Source organism: Chiloscyllium plagiosum, chromosome 19, assembly GCF_004010195.1.
Source record: "Chiloscyllium plagiosum isolate BGI_BamShark_2017 chromosome 19, ASM401019v2, whole genome shotgun sequence".
Lineage (NCBI taxonomy): Eukaryota > Metazoa > Chordata > Chondrichthyes > Orectolobiformes > Hemiscylliidae > Chiloscyllium > Chiloscyllium plagiosum.
The window spans coordinates 68,388,030-68,408,325 of record NC_057728.1 but is presented as its reverse complement, the minus strand read 5'-3'; the positions used below and the strand labels follow the sequence as shown (position 1 = coordinate 68,408,325).

At 43.6% G+C, this 20,296-nt stretch overlaps 1 protein-coding gene across 4 annotated transcripts in view; it reads left to right on the top strand.

Moving 5' to 3' along the window:
* Positions 1-794: 794 nt before the first annotated feature.
* The window catches only part of LOC122559357 (microtubule-associated protein 9-like), a 179,314-nt gene continuing 159,812 nt past the window's right edge, over positions 795-20,296 (top strand). For 2 of the 4 annotated variants that reach the window (XM_043708803.1, XM_043708801.1), the window contains exon 1: positions 799-896. In XM_043708803.1, coding sequence (XP_043564738.1) covers positions 865-896 — 32 coding nt within the window. In that variant the 5' untranslated portion in view covers positions 799-864. Of the gene's footprint in view, positions 945-20,296 lie in introns of all 4 variants that reach the window. The other 2 variants (XM_043708800.1, XM_043708802.1) reach the window with 2 other exon arrangements.

The following is a 20,296-nucleotide window of genomic DNA, read 5'->3' as shown; positions in this document are numbered from 1 at the left end:
AAACCACCGCTTCCGAAACAGCATTGCCTCGAACTGTTTTTCTTGTGTTTGGACCTCGAGGGTCCATGCATTGCAGGCAATGCTGGGCTTGGAATGTGGCCAAACAAAACTGCAGATGCTGGAACCTTCCAGCCTCATGCTTGGAGTGTGAGCGGCTGTGCAGTTCAGGGGAAGTATCTATCTACCTGAAAAAGTCACATCGGGCTTGAAACTTAGCCTTTGTTTCAGTCTCGGCGAAAGTGGGTACTGCAGATGCTGGAGATCAGAATCAATATTGGAGTGGTGCTGGAAAAGCACAGCAGGTCAGGCAGCATCCGAGGAGCAGGAAAATTGACATTTCCGGATGAAGGGTTTTTGCCCCAAACTGTTGTGCTTTTCCAGCACCATTCTAATCTTGACTCGTTTCAGTCTCCACAGACGCTGCTCGCCCTGTTAGAGACTGTGTAGAATGATGTTCATCGCAAGAAAACAAGTAAGGAAAACTTTAATTCCCTGTTAATAAAATCTCTTCTGAAATGAAAAAAGCCAAAAAAGCTTGCACTGGGAACTACTAATTGGATTGCACTAACAGTTGAATAGTTGTAAAATGTTTTCAGACATCTGGATGCCTTTTCACGCATTTTGGAGTAATGGGGAGTTAGAGTCGAACTGAGTATCAGGTACGATATAGAGAGCTGGACGTGTCAGCGATGAGCGGAAAGTGACAGCACCGGCAAACAGTGGGAAGTGGCGCTATCAGCGCAGATTGGATGTGGCACTCCTGTGTTGCCTTACGCCCAGCGCCGTGATTGGCGGATTGTGTCAATTGTTTGTAGTTTCCTGGTTACAGGGAGAATCGTTGAAGTGATGTGAGACCGTCGGTGCATGAAACCAGTGAATTACAGCAGAATTGGAAGGTACAGCTGAGCTTTAGACAACTGATACACGTTGTGCATCGTGATATGGTAAATATCCCCCACCCGCTAGTTATGATTTCGTTTGAGGGATTCATGCTGTCACTGTGATCAAGCCAGAGAGAAACGCTGGGCCCCAAAATGGCGTTGGAATATAGTCAAGCGAAAAATAACACAGACCTTAAATCAACTTGTTATTTTTCCGAGCCCAAGACTGACCTTGAACGCAGGTCTCGAAAGCAATAGTTAAGAAGCAAATGCGACTGATTCAGAAAATAGCACTTAGTTAAAGTTCTACTTTAGGGACTTCGTGAGAAATAATAGGTTTTAAAGTGTTGCCATGGATAGCTTTGAGATATTTTCTCAAAAGTTGCCCGTTAAGAATGCATGACGTGCCCTTGAATTTAAAGAGCCTGTTCTAAATAACCGCTTTGCTCTTGGGTTTGTATTTAAAAAGCAACGTAAGTTTACTTCGACATTTATCCACTGGAAATTCTGAAAGAAAGTGTCTCACATGTGCACAGATTGGAGTTATAGAGACGTACAACACGGAAACAGACCCTTTTGGTCCAACTCATCCATGCCGACCAGATATCCCAAACCAATCTAGTCCCATTTGCCAGCACCCATATCCCTCTAAACCCTTCCTATTCATACATCCATCCAGATGCCTTTTAATTGTTGTAACTGTACCAGCCTCCACCACTTCCTGTGGCAGCTCATTCAATACACACACCATTCACTGCTTGAAAAAGTTCCCCATGGGTCCCTTTTAAAATTTTCCTCTCTCACTCTAAACCTATGCCATTTAGTACTGGACTGTACCACCCCAGGGATAAGACCTTGTCTATTTATCCCATCTGTATCCCTCATGATTTTATAAGCCTCTATGAGCTCACCCCTATATTCATTATTCATACAAGATTGAATGGCTTTTAATCTTTCATTTTATACATTTTTCAATGCTTCTGGTCAGAGGGGAGTTGCCGGAGGACAGCTTTGACAGAGGGAGGTCATTTTTGACAAATCTGGTGAAATATTTTGGTATGATGACCAAGTGTTTCCATGAGGATAGGGCAGTTGATATAGTTTATATGGATTTCAGCAATGTCTTTGACAAGATGGCCACATGAAAATTGATAGAGGAGGTAAAGGCTCACAGGATCCAGGGTAACTTAGCAGATTGGATCTAAAATTGTCTTAGTGAAACTGGAGACAGAAAGCAGTGGTAAAAGGCTGTTTGCATGACTGAAGATAATGAGAAATGCAGATGTTGGAAAGTCACACTAGAAAAAGAGTTGAGAGTGGGGTGCTGGAAAAGCACAGCACGTCAGCAGCATCCGAGAGCAGAAAAATTCATGTTTTGGGAAAGAGTCCTTCATCAGGCTTGTGAGCCGAGGGGGTGGAGAGATAAATGTGGGGGTGTGGGACTAGGGGAAGGTAGCTCAGAGTGTGATAGGTAGATGGAGGTGGGGGTAATGGTGATAGGTCAGAGAAGAGGGTGGGGCAGATATGTAGGAATGAAGATAGCGCCTAGTTGGAAGGTTGGAACTGGGATAAGGCGGGGGGGACGGGACGGGAAATGAAACTGGTGAAGTTCACATTAATCCCATGTGATTGGAGAGTTCCAAGGCAGAAGATGAAGCGTTCTTCCTCCAGGCATTGGTTGATAAGGGTGTGGAGATGGAGGAGGCCCAGGACCTGCATGACCATAGCAGAGTGGGAGGGGAGTTGAAGGGTTTGGCCACAAGGCTTTGAGGTTAGTTGGCGTGGGTGTCCAGGAGATGTTCTCTGATACGCTGTGCGAGTAGGCATCTCCGTAATGTAGAGGAGACTGCATCGGGAGCAACGGATACAGTAAATGTCATGTTTGGAAGTTAATGTAAAACTCTGATGAATTTGGAAAGCTGCTTTTGGGGCCTTGATTGGAGGTGAGGAGGGAGGCATGGGTGCAGGTTTGGCAATTCCTGCGGTGGCAGGGGAAGATGCCGGGAGGGATGTGGACCTGACAAGAGAGTCGTGGATGGAATGGTCTTTACGGAAAGCAGATAGGGGTGGGGAGGGAAATATATCTCCGATGGTGGGATCCGTTTGTAGCTGCAGGAATGGCGGAGGATGATGCGATGTATGGCAGAAATGGCAGGCGAATGATACAGATGGAATACAGCACGTCAAACAGCATCAGAGGAGAAGGGCAGTCGAAGGTTCCAACCTGAAACATTCATCAGGACTGGACCTGCATAACTGGAGCCTGGTGTGCAGTGGCGAACCTCAGTGACCATTGCCAATTCTGTTATTGTTTGTGATAATATAAATGATGTGGATGAGAGAGTGTGAATAATGTTAAATCAGCTTGCAAGTGACACAAGGATTGACTGGGTGATTGACAATGAGGAGGAAGGTGTTAGGTTATAGGAAGATAGAAATAGATGGCAGATGGGAAGCTGAGTGACAGATGGAATGTAATCCTGATAAATTTGAGGTGATGCACTTTGGAAAAAGGAACAACACAAAAGATTACTCAATAAATTTCAAGACACTAGGAAGTTAAGAATAACAGAGTCTTCTTGGGGTGCTTGTCCACAAATCCCTGAAGGTGGCAGGACAGGTTAATAGGTTAGTTCAGAAGGCATATTGCATGCAGTATAATAAGTGGGAAGTCATGTTAGTGCTGTACAAAACTTTGCTTAGGCCACAGCTGAAGGACTGTGCGCAGTCCTGGTCACCACGTTATAGACAGGATGTGATTACACTGGAGAGGGTGCAAAGGAGATTCACCAGAATGTTGCCTGGGGTGAAGCATTCCTCCTATGAAGAAAGGTTGGATAAGCTTGTGTTGTTTTCTTTGGATAGAGAAGGTTGTGGGGTGGGCTGACTTGATGAAGAAGTACAAGATTGAGGACAGAGTGGATAGAAAGCAGCTGATCCCCTTAATTGAAGGGTCAGTAATAAAGGGCACATTTCTAAGGCAGGAGATTTAGAGGGTATCTGAGGAAAAATGTTTTCACCTAGTATGTGTTAGGGGTCTGTAATGCACTAACTTGGAGTGTAGTTGAGGCAGGTAATTTTGCATCCTTTAAAGTACTTGGATGTGTATTTGAAATGAAAATGTGTTGCTGGAAAAGCACAGCAGGTCAGGCAGCATCCAAGGAACAGGAGAATCGACGTTTCGGGCATAAGCCCTTCTTCAGGAATGGATGCTGCCTGACCTGCTGCGCTTTTCCAGCAACACATTTTCTGCTCTGATCTCCAGCATCTGCAGTCCTCACTTTCTCCTGTGTATTTGAAATGTTATAACATTCAAGGTGTTGATTTTACATTGATAAAATCCATCCAAAGTTATGATATAAGATATTTCTTTGATTGTATGGGTAATGGGACTTGCCAATATTTCTTTAATATATAAATATACTGGCAGGGAGATTTGCTAGTGCTGCTCAGGAGGATTTAAGCTAGTAAGGTGGCTGGGGTGGGGGTTGAGGGTTGGGGGGTTGGCGGGGAGTGTTGGGAAAGTGGTGCGTGGGCCCCAAGAAGATAGAGATCAGTCTGAGACAGGTACAGATGGGCAAAGGTGCAAATCAAACAGGCAGGGACAAGGCAGCAAATGTGTACGACTGATTAAATAAAGCTGCATTTATTTCAAAGCAAGATTAACTCATGCCATGGTTAAGAACATTGGACTGCACCAGCATTGCTATTATAGAGACTAATGACGTGGGAAGGGAAAAGGGTGAGATTTTGACGGCAGAAGTTAGGAAGTTAGACAGGAATTCAAAATGGAGATCCTTGAGGGTAATAATATCTGGAATACTCCCTGTGCTACAAGCTAGTGAGAATAGGAATAGGAGGATGGAGCAAATGAATGCATGGCTGAGGAGCTGGTGCAGGGGAGAAGATTTAACATTTTTGGATCAGTGGAATCACTTCTGAAGTAGAAGTGACCTGTATAGGAAGAACAGATTGCACCTGAATTGGAAGAGGACAAATATACTGGCAGGGAGATTTGCTAGTGCTGCTCAGGAGGATTTAAGCTAGTAAGGTGGCTGGGGTGGGGGTTGAGGGTTGGGGGGTTGGCGGGGAGTGTTGGGAAAGTGGTGCGTGGGCCCCAAGAAGATAGAGATCAGTCTGAGACAGGTACAGATGGGCAAAGGTGCAAATCAAACAGGCAGGGACAAGGCAGCAAATGTGTACGACTGATTAAATAAAGCTGCATTTATTTCAAAGCAAGATTAACTCATGCCATGGTTAAGAACATTGGACTGCACCAGCATTGCTATTATAGAGACTAATGACGTGGGAAGGGAAAAGGGTGAGATTTTGACGGCAGAAGTTAGGAAGTTAGACAGGAATTCAAAATGGAGATCCTTGAGGGTAATAATATCTGGAATACTCCCTGTGCTACAAGCTAGTGAGAATAGGAATAGGAGGATGGAGCAAATGAATGCATGGCTGAGGAGCTGGTGCAGGGGAGAAGATTTAACATTTTTGGATCAGTGGAATCACTTCTGAAGTAGAAGTGACCTGTATAGGAAGAACAGATTGCACCTGAATTGGAAGAGGACAAATATACTGGCAGGGAGATTTGCTAGTGCTGCTCAGGAGGATTTAAGCTAGTAAGGTGGCTGGGGTGGGGGTTGAGGGTTGGGGGGTTGGCGGGGAGTGTTGGGAAAGTGGTGCGTGGGCCCCAAGAAGATAGAGATCAGTCTGAGACAGGTACAGATGGGCAAAGGTGCAAATCAAACAGGCAGGGACAAGGCAGCAAATGTGTACGACTGATTAAATAAAGCTGCATTTATTTCAAAGCAAGATTAACTCATGCCATGGTTAAGAACATTGGACTGCACCAGCATTGCTATTATAGAGACTAATGACGTGGGAAGGGAAAAGGGTGAGATTTTGACGGCAGAAGTTAGGAAGTTAGACAGGAATTCAAAATGGAGATCCTTGAGGGTAATAATATCTGGAATACTCCCTGTGCTACAAGCTAGTGAGAATAGGAATAGGAGGATGGAGCAAATGAATGCATGGCTGAGGAGCTGGTGCAGGGGAGAAGATTTAACATTTTTGGATCAGTGGAATCACTTCTGAAGTAGAAGTGACCTGTATAGGAAGAACAGATTGCACCTGAATTGGAAGAGGACAAATATACTGGCAGGGAGATTTGCTAGTGCTGCTCAGGAGGATTTAAGCTAGTAAGGTGGCTGGGGTGGGGGTTGAGGGTTGGGGGGTTGGCGGGGAGTGTTGGGAAAGTGGTGCGTGGGCCCCAAGAAGATAGAGATCAGTCTGAGACAGGTACAGATGGGCAAAGGTGCAAATCAAACAGGCAGGGACAAGGCAGCAAATGTGTACGACTGATTAAATAAAGCTGCATTTATTTCAAAGCAAGATTAACTCATGCCATGGTTAAGAACATTGGACTGCACCAGCATTGCTATTATAGAGACTAATGACGTGGGAAGGGAAAAGGGTGAGATTTTGACGGCAGAAGTTAGGAAGTTAGACAGGAATTCAAAATGGAGATCCTTGAGGGTAATAATATCTGGAATACTCCCTGTGCTACAAGCTAGTGAGAATAGGAATAGGAGGATGGAGCAAATGAATGCATGGCTGAGGAGCTGGTGCAGGGGAGAAGATTTAACATTTTTGGATCAGTGGAATCACTTCTGAAGTAGAAGTGACCTGTATAGGAAGAACAGATTGCACCTGAATTGGAAGAGGACAAATATACTGGCAGGGAGATTTGCTAGTGCTGCTCAGGAGGATTTAAGCTAGTAAGGTGGCTGGGGTGGGGGTTGAGGGTTGGGGGGTTGGCGGGGAGTGTTGGGAAAGTGGTGCGTGGGCCCCAAGAAGATAGAGATCAGTCTGAGACAGGTACAGATGGGCAAAGGTGCAAATCAAACAGGCAGGGACAAGGCAGCAAATGTGTACGACTGATTAAATAAAGCTGCATTTATTTCAAAGCAAGATTAACTCATGCCATGGTTAAGAACATTGGACTGCACCAGCATTGCTATTATAGAGACTAATGACGTGGGAAGGGAAAAGGGTGAGATTTTGACGGCAGAAGTTAGGAAGTTAGACAGGAATTCAAAATGGAGATCCTTGAGGTTAATAATATCTGGAATACTCCCTGTGCTACGAGCTAGTGAGAATAGGAATAGTAGGATGGAGCAAATGAATGAGCTCAGAGATGGACAGGATTGGCAACTTTATGTTCCAGAATATAAATGGTATTGGAAGGATAGAAAGGGGGGAGGCAAGAGAGGAGGAGGAGTGGCGTTTTTGGTAAGAGATAACACCACGAATATCCTTCGGAAGGATATTTCTGGCATTACGACCAGGGAAGTTATTTAAGTGGAACTGAGAAATAAGAAAGGGACGATCACTTTATTTAGCATTGTACTGTAGACTCCACCACCAGTCAGTGGGAAATTAAGAAACAAATTTGTAGCAATAATAGGGTGGTTATGGTAGGGGATTTTAACTTTCCAAACATGGACTGAGACTGCTATAATGGTAAGGATTTAGATGGGGAGAAATTTGTTAAGTGTGCACAAGTCAATTTTCTGATTCAGTATGTGGCTGTACCTACTAGAAGGAATCAATTTAGCTCAGTTGCCTGGATTGTTGGTTTGCAGAGCACTGTGATGCTAACAGCATGGGTTCAATTCCCATCACCAGGTTGAGGTTACCATAAAAGACTGTCCTTCTTAACCTCTTCCCTCTCCTGAGGACTGGTGGCCCTCAGGTTAAATTACTATCAGTCACTTCTTCTGTGGGGTTTGCACATTTTCCCCGTGTTTGTATGCGTTTCCTCCAGGTGCTCCGGTTTCCTCGTACAATCCAAAGATATGCAGCTTAGGTGAATTGGCCATGCTAATAACCCATAGTGTTCAGGGATGTGTAGTTAGGTACATTAGTCAGGGGTAAAAGTAGAGTAACAGGGTAGGGGAATGGGTTTGGGTGGGATACTCTTTGGAGCGTCGGTTTGGACTTGTTGGGCCAAAGGGCCTCTTTCCACGCTAAAGGCATTCTATGATTCTCTTCAATGAGAGAGCAGCCCGTATTGTGTGCCAAGACTATGGCGACACAAGAAAAACAGTACATACGAGAGGAGATGCAAAACCTGACCTACTCTTGGGAAATAATGCAGGGCAGCTGATTGAGGTGTCAGTGGGGGAGGGCTTTGGGGCAAGTGACCATAATTCTATTAGTTTTAAAATAGTGATGGGAAAAGATAGACAGTATCTAGCATTGAAATTCTAAATCAGAGGAAGGCCAATTTTGAAGGTATTAAGTCAGAACTTTCAAAAGTTGATTGGGGGCAGATATTTGCAGGTAATGGAACGGCTGAAAAATGAGATAACAAGAGTCCAAAGACAGAATATTTCTGTTAGTGTAAAAGACAAGGCTGGTAGACGTAGGGAATGCTGGATGACTAGAGAAAATGAGGTTTTGGTTAATAAAAAGAAGGAAGTATATGTCAGGTATAGACAGCAGGGAGCGAGTGAATCCTTAGAAGAGTATAAAGGCAGTAGGAATATACTTTAGAGGGAAATCAGGAGGGCAAAAAGGGGACATGCGATAGCTTTGGCAAATAGAGTTAAGGAAAATTTTATAAATTCGTGAAGCACAACAGAGTAATTCGGGAGAGAATAGGAGCCCTCAAAGGCAAGGCAGCCTGTATGTGGAACTGTAGGAAATGGAGGAGAAACTAAATGAGTATTGTGCATCAGTGTTTACTATGCTGAAGGATGTGGAAGATATAAAATATGGAGACACAGATGGTGACATCTTGAAAATTGTCCATATTACAGAGGACGGGGTGCTCGATGTCTTAAGACACATAAAGATAGATAAATCCATGACTCTTGATCAGGTGTAGTCTCCAACTCTGTGGGAAGCTAGGGAAGTGATTGCTGGGCCCCTCTCTGAGATATTTGTATCATCAATAGTCACAGATGAGATGCCAGAAGACTCGAGGTTGTCTAACGTGGTGCCACTATTTGAGAAAGGTGGTAAGGAAAAGCCAGGGAAGGCCGGTCAGGCTGACATCGGTGGTGGGCAAGTTGTTGGAGGGAATCCTGAGGGACAGGATTTCCATGTTGGAAAAGCAAGAACTGATTTAAAGATAGTCAACATGGTTTTGTGTATGGGAAATCATGTTTCACTAATTTGATTGATTGAGTGTTTTGAAGAAATAATGAAGAGGATTGATGAGGGCAGAGAGAGGAACGTGATCTATATGGTCTTCACTAAGGTGTTCAACAAGGTGCTTCATGGTGAACAGGTTAGGTCATGTGGAATACAAGGAGACCTAGGATTTTGAATACAGAACTGGTTCAAAGGAGAAGACAGAGGGTGGAGATGGAGTCCAGTGACCAATGGTGTGCCACAACATTCGTGTTGAGTCCATTGCTTTATTTAACTGATTTGGCTGTGAACATAGGAGGTATAGTTAGTAAGTTTTCAGATGACACCAAAATTTGAGGTGTAGTGGACAATGAAGGTTACATCAGAGTACAATGGGATCTTGATCAGTTAGGCCAATGGGCTGAGGATTAGCACATGGAATTCAATTTAGATAAATATGAGGTGCTGCAGGTTCATAGTTCCTTGAAAGTGAAGAAGGCATTTCGTATGCTTTCCTTTATTGGTCAGAGCATTAAATATACGAGTTGGGAGGCCACGTTGCAGCTGAAGAGGACATTGGTTAGGCTATATTTGGAATATTGTATTCAGTTCTGGTCTCACTCCTATTGGAAGGATGTTGTGAAATCTGAAAGAGTTTGGAGGAGATTTACAAGGATGTTGCCAGAGTTGGAGGGTTTGAGCTATAGGGAGAGTCTGAATAGACTGGAGCTATTTTTCCTGCAGTGTCACAGGCTATGGGGTGACTTTGTAATGGTTTATAAAATCATGAGTAGCATGTGTTATGAAGGTGAAGACGTGTACCACATCTTGAAGAGAGAGTGAATGCTGTTTTGTACTGAGAGCTGACAAGCACTTGCAATATGACTAAGTAGCAGTCTCAGTTTCAATTTTCCAGTAGACTCTAACATTTGGCTGTGAAATAGATTGCTGAATTGGTTGCAATTTGACAACAATTCAAATTTAACCAATCAGTTTAAATTATGAACCAGGATACTAAAACCCAATTGATTTTGAATTTATTGATTCGATGTTGGCAAAACAATGAGATGATCTGATGTTTGAGAAGTAAAAAAGAAGCGGGCATTTTGAAAGTCAGTCAGAGTAACTGTCATTGAGAGATTAACTGCCATTCAGAAAGACTACCACTCAAAAACACTCTCTATCAAAGGTACCTTTTTCATATACAACATCTTTGCAGTAAAAGACTTAAGACAACCCACAGAGATCTTCACCCGAATGAAGGAGGACACTGGAGATGACAGCCACTGTGTGGTGGTGAAATTAAGTTGATGTAATTTTAACACAGGTTTTTATTGGAACAGTATATTGTTATAGAATTGGAGGCAAATAACAAGCAGTTTTTAGAAAGGGTGATTTAGAATTGTGAATAGTTGTTTAATGTCCACTTTTTTAGTTAAGGAATACGTTGATATTATTTTCTTTAAATGGTGGAAATTGGTGTTCTCTGTCACTCATATTTTAATAGATTGTGAGGTGAGGTGAGCTTTTCTGGGTATTTGGTTTAATTAGTAGAAGGGTTCACCACCATGCCGTAACAGTTTGGGAGCTTGAGTTTGTGAATTATACAGGTTTAGATAGGTCCAGTCTGAGATTTGGACAGATTTGAATAGATTTGGGTATGAAAGCAGATTTAAACACTTGCTGATTAGTGTCCTAGATCTTGAAATAAAATGTAGACGAGACAATTTGTTTAATTTTGGTTACATGTGTTTGGTTAAATAACAAGTGAGAGAATTGGTTCTTAAAATTGCTAAAGAGATTTTGGGTTTTGAAGATGATTCCCAAATTTGCCAAGAAAGTTTAGAAAGGCAGAGGAAGGCCAGCCTTTTAGAATTAGCAAATAAGTTAGAATTGGGTCTAAGCAGTGACAAAAGGAAACCAAAGTTGTAAGGGAGTTAGTCAAGCACTTAGTTGTGTCAGAGAAACAGACAAGTGCAGTAGAGTGAGAAAAACTTGAATTACAATTGAGGAAAATGCAGTTACAAGATAAAGGGAAAGAGGTTTACAAAGTTATGAGGGGCATAGATAGGGTAAATTGGCAAATTCTTTTCCCGGGGGTCAGGGAATCCAGAACTAGAGGGCATAGGTTTAGGGTGAGAGGGGAAAGATATAAAAGAGACCTAAGGGGCATCTTTTTCACACAGAGGGTGGTACGTGTATGGAATGAGCTGCCAGAGTAAGTGGTGGAGGCTGCTACAATTGCAACATTTAAGAGGCATTTGGATGGGTATATGAATAGGAAGGGTTTGGAGGGATATGGGCCGGGTGCTGGCAGGTGGGACTAGATTGGGTTGGGATATCTGATTGGCATGGATGGGTTGGACCGAAGGGTCTGTTTCCATGCTGTACATCTCTATGATCATGAGAGGAGAGAGAGAGAAAGAGGAAAAGAGAGAGAAGGTTCTGAGCAAAGGGAGAGATAGAAAGGTGAGAGAATTTGAACTTCAGAAGTTGTGAATTCATTAGGAAGTCAAGTTAGCAGGATGGAGTTGAAGAGATGAATGTAGTGATATATACACGTATGTTAAAACACTGCCACATTTTGATGAGAAAGATGTCAAAGCCCTTTTTTTAATTTGAAAAATTGGCTAGGCAGAAGGAGTGGTCCGAGGAATTGTGGGCAATGCTAGTTCAGACTAAACTGGTAGGCAGAGCTCGTAAGGTATTTGCAGCACCATCAGATGAGGGGTCAAAGGATTATGTAGGTGTAAAAAAGGCTATTTTGAGTACTTGTGAATTGGTACCAGAAGCATATGGACAGCAGTTCAGAAACATAGAGAAAGAACCAGGTCAGACTTATGTTGAGTTTGAAAGAATTAAACATAGTCACTTTGATAGATGGGTGTGGGCCTTAAAAATAGATAAGACATATGAGGCTCGAAGGGAGGTTGTTCTGCGGGAGGAGTTTAAAAATTCACTTCCAGAGATGATAAGAATTCATGTGGATGAACAGAAATTTCAAGAAGTGGCAGAGATGGCAGATGAACATACATTAGTGCATAAGACAAAGTTTAGCTTCCAGCAAGAATTTTATCTTGTGAGGGATAGAAATTGGGAGAAGGAGAGATCCTACACCACACAAAAAAAAAAGAGACACAGTGGCACAGTGGTTAGCACTGCTGCCTCACAGCACCAGAGACCCGGGTTCAATTCCCGTCTCAGGCGGCTGACTGTGTGGAGTTTGCACATTCTCCCCCAGTCTGCATGGGTTTCCTCCGGGTGCTCCCACAGTCCAAAAATGTGCAGGTTAGGTGAATTGGCCATGCTAGTGTAGTGTTAGGTGAAGGGGTAAATGTAGGGGAATGGGTCTGTGTGGGTTGCGCTTCGGGCGGGTCAGTGTGGACTTGTTGGGCCGAAGTGCCTGTTTCCACACTAAGTAATCTAATCTAATCTAAAAAAAAGCACACTGGTAATAGTTGACTATAGGTTTAAAAAGAAGTCCAAGAGGCTGAAAGGCCTCAGGTTTTTTCACTGTGGTAAAGTGGAACATGTAAAGTCACAGTGCTGGTCATTAAAGAAAGGCCCTGTCAGAAATGAGGCTAAGCCAGTGGCATTAGTGAAAATTGTAAAGGAAACCCCAAGGAAAGTCGAGGAACTGCACGAGAGTGCACAGCCGAGGCAGGGACTAGGTATGGAGTTAGTGCCTGATCTCTATAAAGTATTTGCCTCTGGGTAAAGTTTACTCAGAAAGAATGGGAGAGAAGGGAAAGAAATTATAATTTTGAGTGATACAGGATCTTATCATTTTCTAATAGGTAGAGATGAACGTATTTGCACTCGTTTTGACCTGTTACCCGAGAGAGTGGTAATCTGTGAGATAGATGGACAGAAATTTAGTGTTCCTGTATGTAACATCAGGTTGGAATGCCACCTCATGACTGGGGAAGTAACAGTGGGAGTGATTAACAGAGTGTCAGTTCCAGGAATACAGTTTATTCTTGGGAGCAATGTAGCAGGCTCTAAGGTGGGAGTGACATCCTTGTTGTGGAGAAGTCAAAGGAAGGCCAGGGAACTGAGGAGTTAAAAGAAAAATGGAATTTTTTACAGACTGTACAGTAACAAGATCCCACTATCATATGTCATAGCAAGAAGCAAAAACTAAAGAGAAAGACAAAGGAGTCGAGGTTCAGTCAGCAGACATCTTGTTTGATGTAATGGTGCAGGAAAACCCTAATGGTCAGGCAAACGTGTTTAATCCTGAAAGATAATGGACTTACGACAGAAAGATGAAACAGTAAAAGATTGATGCATACTCAGAAAAGGAGTCAGGATGTACTCCTGAGGGTGATTATCGTAAAGATAGAATCCTAAGACAAAAATGGAGACCATGGCAGGTTAGTGCAGGGGAGAAATGGGCCGAAGTGCACCAGATTGTGTTGCCGGTAGCATACAGACAGGAAGCGCTACGGATAGCATATGAATTACCAGTAGGAGATCACTGTGGTGTAAGGAAAACTCAGGCCAAGGTACAAAAACATTTCTATTGGCTTGGAATGCACAAGGATGTACTTACCCTTTGCCATATATGTCATAAGTGCCAAATGGTATGTCAGCCACAGACCATAATAAAACCAGCACCTTTGTTGCTAATTCTCACACTCAAAGAACCTTTCATGTGGGTTCTAATTGATTGTGTAGGTTCCCTCCCTAAAACTAAAAGTGGAAATTAGTACTTGCTAATCATAATGGATGTGTCTACCAGATTTCTGGGGGGAATTCCATTACGGAGTATTCAGGCAAAAGGTGTGAGAGAGGGCTTGGTAGCTTTCTTCCTGCGGTATGGGCTACCCAGAGAGATTCAATCAGACGAAGAGTCTAATTTTACTGCTAGGCTGTTTAAGGAAATCACGGATAGCTTATGATTTGGAGATGCCTGTGTTGGACTGGCGTATACAAAGTTAAAAATCACACAACACCAGGTATAATTGGAAGCACTAGCTTTCAGAGCGCTGCTCCTTCATCAGGTGGTTGTGGAGCACACAATTGTAAGACACAGAATTTATAGCAAAAGTTTACAGTGTGATGTCATAGAGTCATAGAGATGTACAGCACGGAAACAGACCCTTCGGTCCAACCCATCCATGCCGACCAGATATCCCAACCCAATCTAGTCCCACCTGCCAGCACACGGACCATATCCCTCCAAACCCTTCCTATACATATACCCATCCAAATGCCTTTTAAATGTTGCAATTGTACCAGCCTCCACCACTTCTTCTGGCAGCTCATTCCATACATGTACCACCCTCCACATGAAAAAGTCGCCCCTTAGTTCTCTTTTATATCTTTTCCCTCTCACCCAAAACCTATGCCTTCTAGTTCTGGTCTCCCCGACTCCAGGGAACAGACTTTGTCTAATTATCCTATCCATGTTCTTCATAATTTTGTAAACCTCTAATAAGGTCACCCCCCCAGCCTCCGACACTCCAGGGAAAACAGCCCCAGCCTGTTCAGCCTCTCCTTGTAGCTCAAATCCTCCAACCCTGGCAACATCGTTGTAAATTTTTTCTGAATCTTTTCAAGTTTCACAATATCTTTCCGAAAGAAGGGAGACCAGAATTGCATGCAATATTCCAACAGTGGCCTAACCAATGTCCTGTATAGCCGCAACATGACCTCCCAACTCCTGTACTCAATACTCTGACCAATAAAGGAAAGCATACCAAACGCCTTCTTCATTATCCTATCTACCTGCGATTCCACTTTCAAGGAGCTATGAACCTGCACTCCAAGGTCTCTTTGTTCAGCAACACTCCCTAGGACCTTACCATTAAGTGTATAAGTCCTGCTAAGATTTGCTTTCCCAAAATGCAGCACCATGCATTTATCTGAATTAAACTCCATCTGCCACTTCTCAGCCATTGGCTCATTTGGTCAAGATCCTGTTGTAATCTGAGGTAACTCTCTTCGTTGTCCACCACACCTCCAATTTTGATGTCATCTGCAAACTTACTAACTGTACTTCTTAAGCTTGCATCAAAATCATTTATGTAAATGACAAAAAGTAGTGGACTCAGCACCGATCCTTGTGGCACTCCACTGGTCACAGGCCTCCAGTATGAAAAACAACCCTCCAATACCACCCTCTGTCTTCTACCTTTGAGCCAGTTCTGTATCCAAATGGCTAGTTCTCCCTGTATTCCATGAGATCTAACCTTGCTAACCAGTCTTCGGGGAGAAAGTGAGGACTGCAGATGCTGGAGATCAGAGCTGAAAATGTGTTGCTGGAAAAGCGCAGCAGGTGAGGCAGCATCCAAGGAACAGGAGAATCGACGTTTCGGGCATAAGCCCTTCTTCAGGAATCCTGAAGAAGGGCTTATGCCCGAAACGTCGATTCTCCTGTTCCTTGGATGCTGCCTGACCTGCTGCGCTTTTCCGGCAACACATTTTCAGCTCTAACTAGAAACGTCAGCTCTTTTCTCTCCTTACGGATGCTGCCAGACCTGCTGAGATTTTCCAGCATTTTCTCTCTTGGTTTCAGTTTCCAGCATCTGCAGTAATTTGCTCTTCTCCCATGGGGAACCTTGTCAAATGCCTTACTGAAGTCCATATAGATCACGTCTACTGCTCTGCCCTCATCAATCCTCTTTGTTACTTCTTCAAAAACCTCAATCAGGTTTGTGAGACTTGACTTCCCACGCACAAAGCCGTGTTGACTGTCCTTAATCAGTACTTGCCTTTCCAAATACAGGTACATCCTGTCCCTCAGGATTCCCTTCAACAACTTGCCCACCACCGACGTCAGGCTCACTGGTCTATAGTTCCCTGGCTTGTCCTTACCACGCTTCTTAAACAGTGGCACCAAGTTAGCCAATCCCCAGTCTTCTGGCACCTCACCTGTGACTATCATTGATACAAATATCTCAGCAAGAGGCCCAGCAATCACTTCTCTAGCTTCCCACAGAGTTCTAGGGTAACTGAAATTATACATTGAAAAATACCTTAATTGTTCATTTAGTCTCTCATCTGTTAGAATGACCATGTTAGTTTCACTTCTTTCATATGTAAATTGTAAAACTTTGTTTTAGAAGTTACATTCGCTGGTGAACTTTAACAATTGTTGTCAGCCCAGTTAATGTATTGAAGATGTTAGCCTCCTGCGTGCTGTTGTCTGTGCCATAATGCTTCGACCGATTGTAATCTAAAAAAATGAATTAACAGAATCTTACGTGGATTCATGCAGTTTTTGAGCAAAGTACAATGTAACTCTGCAAGTACAAATTCACCCCACATACGTGTGTGTGTGTGTGTGTGTGTGTGTGTGTGTGTATACATGTAGGTTGAGGCCCTCCCTATGGGTACCGAACTTAGCTATCAGCCTCTGCTCGGCCACTTTTCACTGCTGCCTGTCCAAAAGTCCGCCTTGGAGGATGGTCACCCAAAGGTCTGAGGTCGAATGTCCCGGACCGCTGAAGTGTTCCCCAACTGGGTGGGAACACTCCTGTCTGTTGATTATTGTGTGATGCCCATTCACCCATTGCTGTAGCGTCTGCTCGGTTTCACCAATGTACCATGCCTCAGTGCATCCTTGCCTGCAGCGTATGAGATAGACAACGTTGGCTGAATCGCATGAGTACTTGCCACATACATGGTAGGAGGTTAAAAACTGGAGAAACTTGGCATTTTCACCAGTAATGGCGAAGTCCACACTGGCACCAAAATGGATGACATTATCACTCTGGGGAAGTCATTTGACACCCTTCGATCTGAAGATATTGAAGTCCTGAGCAGAGATTTCAATTCCTGCCCCACCACCAAAATGGACCCCATGGTTCTTACCGCAGACACAGGAGGAATTCATCAGACGAATGAGACTTCGGGAATTCTTTCAAGGTGCCGGCAGTGATCCCAACGAGCCTGCCGATGAACCGGAACAGTCATCACAGGGATCCGTAGAGAAGCAACCAAAGAAGGTGTCAACTTGGACCCCAGGGGAGGGCCACTGCCCTGGGCTTGACATGTATGCTCAAACCATCAGGAAATATATAAATGCCAGATTCACCAACCGTACCTACAAGGTAGAGCAAAACATCACCTGTTCACAAACGCAACGCCATCCATGCTCTCAAAACCAATCACAACATTGTCATCAAACCAGCAGATAAAGGAGGAGCCATTGTCATTCAGAATAGAACAGATTACTGCAAGGAAGTGCACCGACAACTAACCACCAGGAACACAACAGGTAACTACCGGCCAATCCGACCAAAAAAACACACTCGTGAACTAAAAACATTGATCAGGACTTTGGATCCTAATCCAAAGACTTCCCTATGCGCCCTCATCCCACATACTTCTCGTGTATGCAACCTCTACTGCCTTCCAAAGGTACACAAAGCCAACACACCAGGATGTTCCATCATATCAGGCAATGGGACCCTGTGAGAGGTCCTCTCTGGTATGTCAAAGGCACCTTAAAACCCATTGATCCCCAGCTTCTGATGCAACACTATGGATTTCTTACAGATTCAGCACCCACAGACCAATCAAACCGGGAACATTCCTCATCATAATGGACATGTCAGCACTCTGCACGAGCACCCCCCACGGCATTGCAGCAACAGCCTCAGTACTCAACATCAATAACTGCCAATCTCCAAACACCGTCCTACAACTCATCTGCTTTATCCTCGATCACAATGTCTTCACCTTTGACAACCAGTTCTTCATCAAATTTGCACCCCAATATGCCAACATTTTCATGCACAGGTTCGAACAAGACTTCTTCTCTATGCAGGACCTCCAACCAACATTATACACCAGGTACATTGACAACATTTTCTTCCTCTGGACCCATGGTGAGAGTCTCTGATAAAACTACACAGTGACATCAACAAGTTTCATCCCACCATCAAACTCACCATAGACTACTCTCTACTATCTGTCTTATTCTTGGACACATGCATCTCCATCAAGGATGGACATCTCAGCACCACACTCTACTGCAAACCCATAGACAACCTCACAATGCTACACCTCTCCAGCTTCCGCCCAAAACATATTAAAATAGCCATCCCCTATGGACAAGCCCTACGCATACACCAGATCTTTTCAGTTGAGGAGGAATGTGGAAATACTCAGGGATGTCCTCATAAGAACAGGGTGCGACACTCAACTCATTGACCACCTGTTCTGACCTGCCACAGCAAGGAACCGTAATAACCCCTGGAGACAGACACAGGCTGCAACCAACAGGGTACCTTTCGTTGTCCAGTACTTCCCAGGAGCTGAAAAACTACACCATGGTCTTCGCAGCCTGCAACACGTTATCAATGAGGATGAACACTTCGCCAAGACCTTCCCCATACCTCCACTCTCGCCTTTAAACAACCACCAAACCTCAAACAGATCATTGTCCATAGCAAACTGCCCAACTTTCAGGACAACTCCATAAAACGCTGCAAGATGTATCAGAGTGTGGACATGGATACCACCATTATGCGTGAGGACACCCACCATGTACGTGGCAGGTACTCATGCAACTCGGCCAACGTTGTCAATTTCACATACTGCAAGTAAGGATGCCCTGAGGCATGGTACATTGGTGAAACTGAGCAGAGGTTACGACAATGGATGAATGGGCACCGCACAACAATCAACAGAAGGAGTGTTCCCTCCCAGTTGAGGAACACTTCAGTGGTCCAGGACATTCAACCTCGGACCTTCGGGTGACCATCCTCCAAGGCGGACTTCGGGACAGGCAGCAGCAAAAAGTGGCCAAGCAGAGGCTGATGGCTAAGTTCGGTACCCATAGGGAGGAATTTCTACGACCAACCTCGAAGAAAGAAATGCTTCAATTTTTGATACAAAGCAGATTCTACTGGAAGTTTGTTCTAATCTTCAGCAGCGTAATGGCACCGCTAACAGATTTATTGAAGAAAGTTTGTTGGGCAGAACCACGCCAGGAGGCATTTAAGAATGCAAAAGCAAAACTAACTACTGCCCTAGTTTTAGCTACACAAATGTTTTGAAAACCTTCAAAGATGCAATTGATGCTAGTGATATAGGAGTTGGAGCTGTACTGCTACAGGAAGATGATGATGGAATTGAATGGTCAATTGGTTACTTTTCAAAGAAACTCAGCACTTACCAGAGAAAATACTCTACCATCGAAAAGGAATTATTGAGTTTGGTACTGGCCTTACAACATTTTAATGTTTATATGATGAACAATATGTCGGAGACTGTTGCATACACGGATAACAATCTTATATTCTTGGAACACTTTAAAGAATATTTCGTTGGAGTTTTACGTTACAGACGTTTGGTTTACAAACTGTACGTGTTGCAGGTCACAGAAATGTGATAGTAGATGCATTACCATGGATTTAGAGGATAAATTATAGATAATATTGAACCAAAATCAGTGTTATATCAATGTGTACAGAAAGTAATATGAGCTTAGATTAATGTCCTATGTATTTCATTATAATGGGATTAAGAATTAGGGAAAAAAGTGATACCATCTTTTCATTATGATAGTTCTTTTTTTTTCTTAAGGGGGTAGGTGTTAGAAAGTTGAAAATATGTCCTGCACCTTTAAGAGAGAGTGAATGCTACTTTTCACTGAGACCTTACATGCACCTGTCATATGACTAGCTAGCAGTCTCTGCGTACTGGATAATTGAACATATGTAACATTTGGTTGTGAAATAGTTACCTGAGTCTGTTGCTGTTTGATAACACCATGAATTCAATCAATCAGTTTAAGTTATGCCTGAAGATACTAAAACTCAATAGAGTTTGAATTTATTGTTTTTGCTAACCTTGAACCAATTCGATGATCTGATGTTTGAGGTATAAATAAGCAGACATTTTGAAAGTCAAAGAGAGTAACTGCCAATCAGAAAGACTGCCATTCAAAAACATTTGATCAAAAGTATCTTTTTCACATGATTTGGAGGCATGTTACATTGGAGAAACCAAGCAAGGGCTACGACAATGGATGAATGGGCACCGCACAACAATCAACAGACAGGAGGGTTCCCTCCCAGTTGGGGAACACTTCAGTGGAACACATTCAACCTCGGACCTTCGGGTGACCATCCTCCAAGGCGGACTTCGGGACAGGCAGCAGCAAAAAGTGGTCAAGCAGAGGCTGATGGCTAAGTTCGGTACCCATAGGGAGGGCCTCAACCGGGACCTTGGGTTCATGTCACATTACAGGTGATCACCATTGCACTACACACACACACAGATATTCCTACACACACACACACACACTCTTT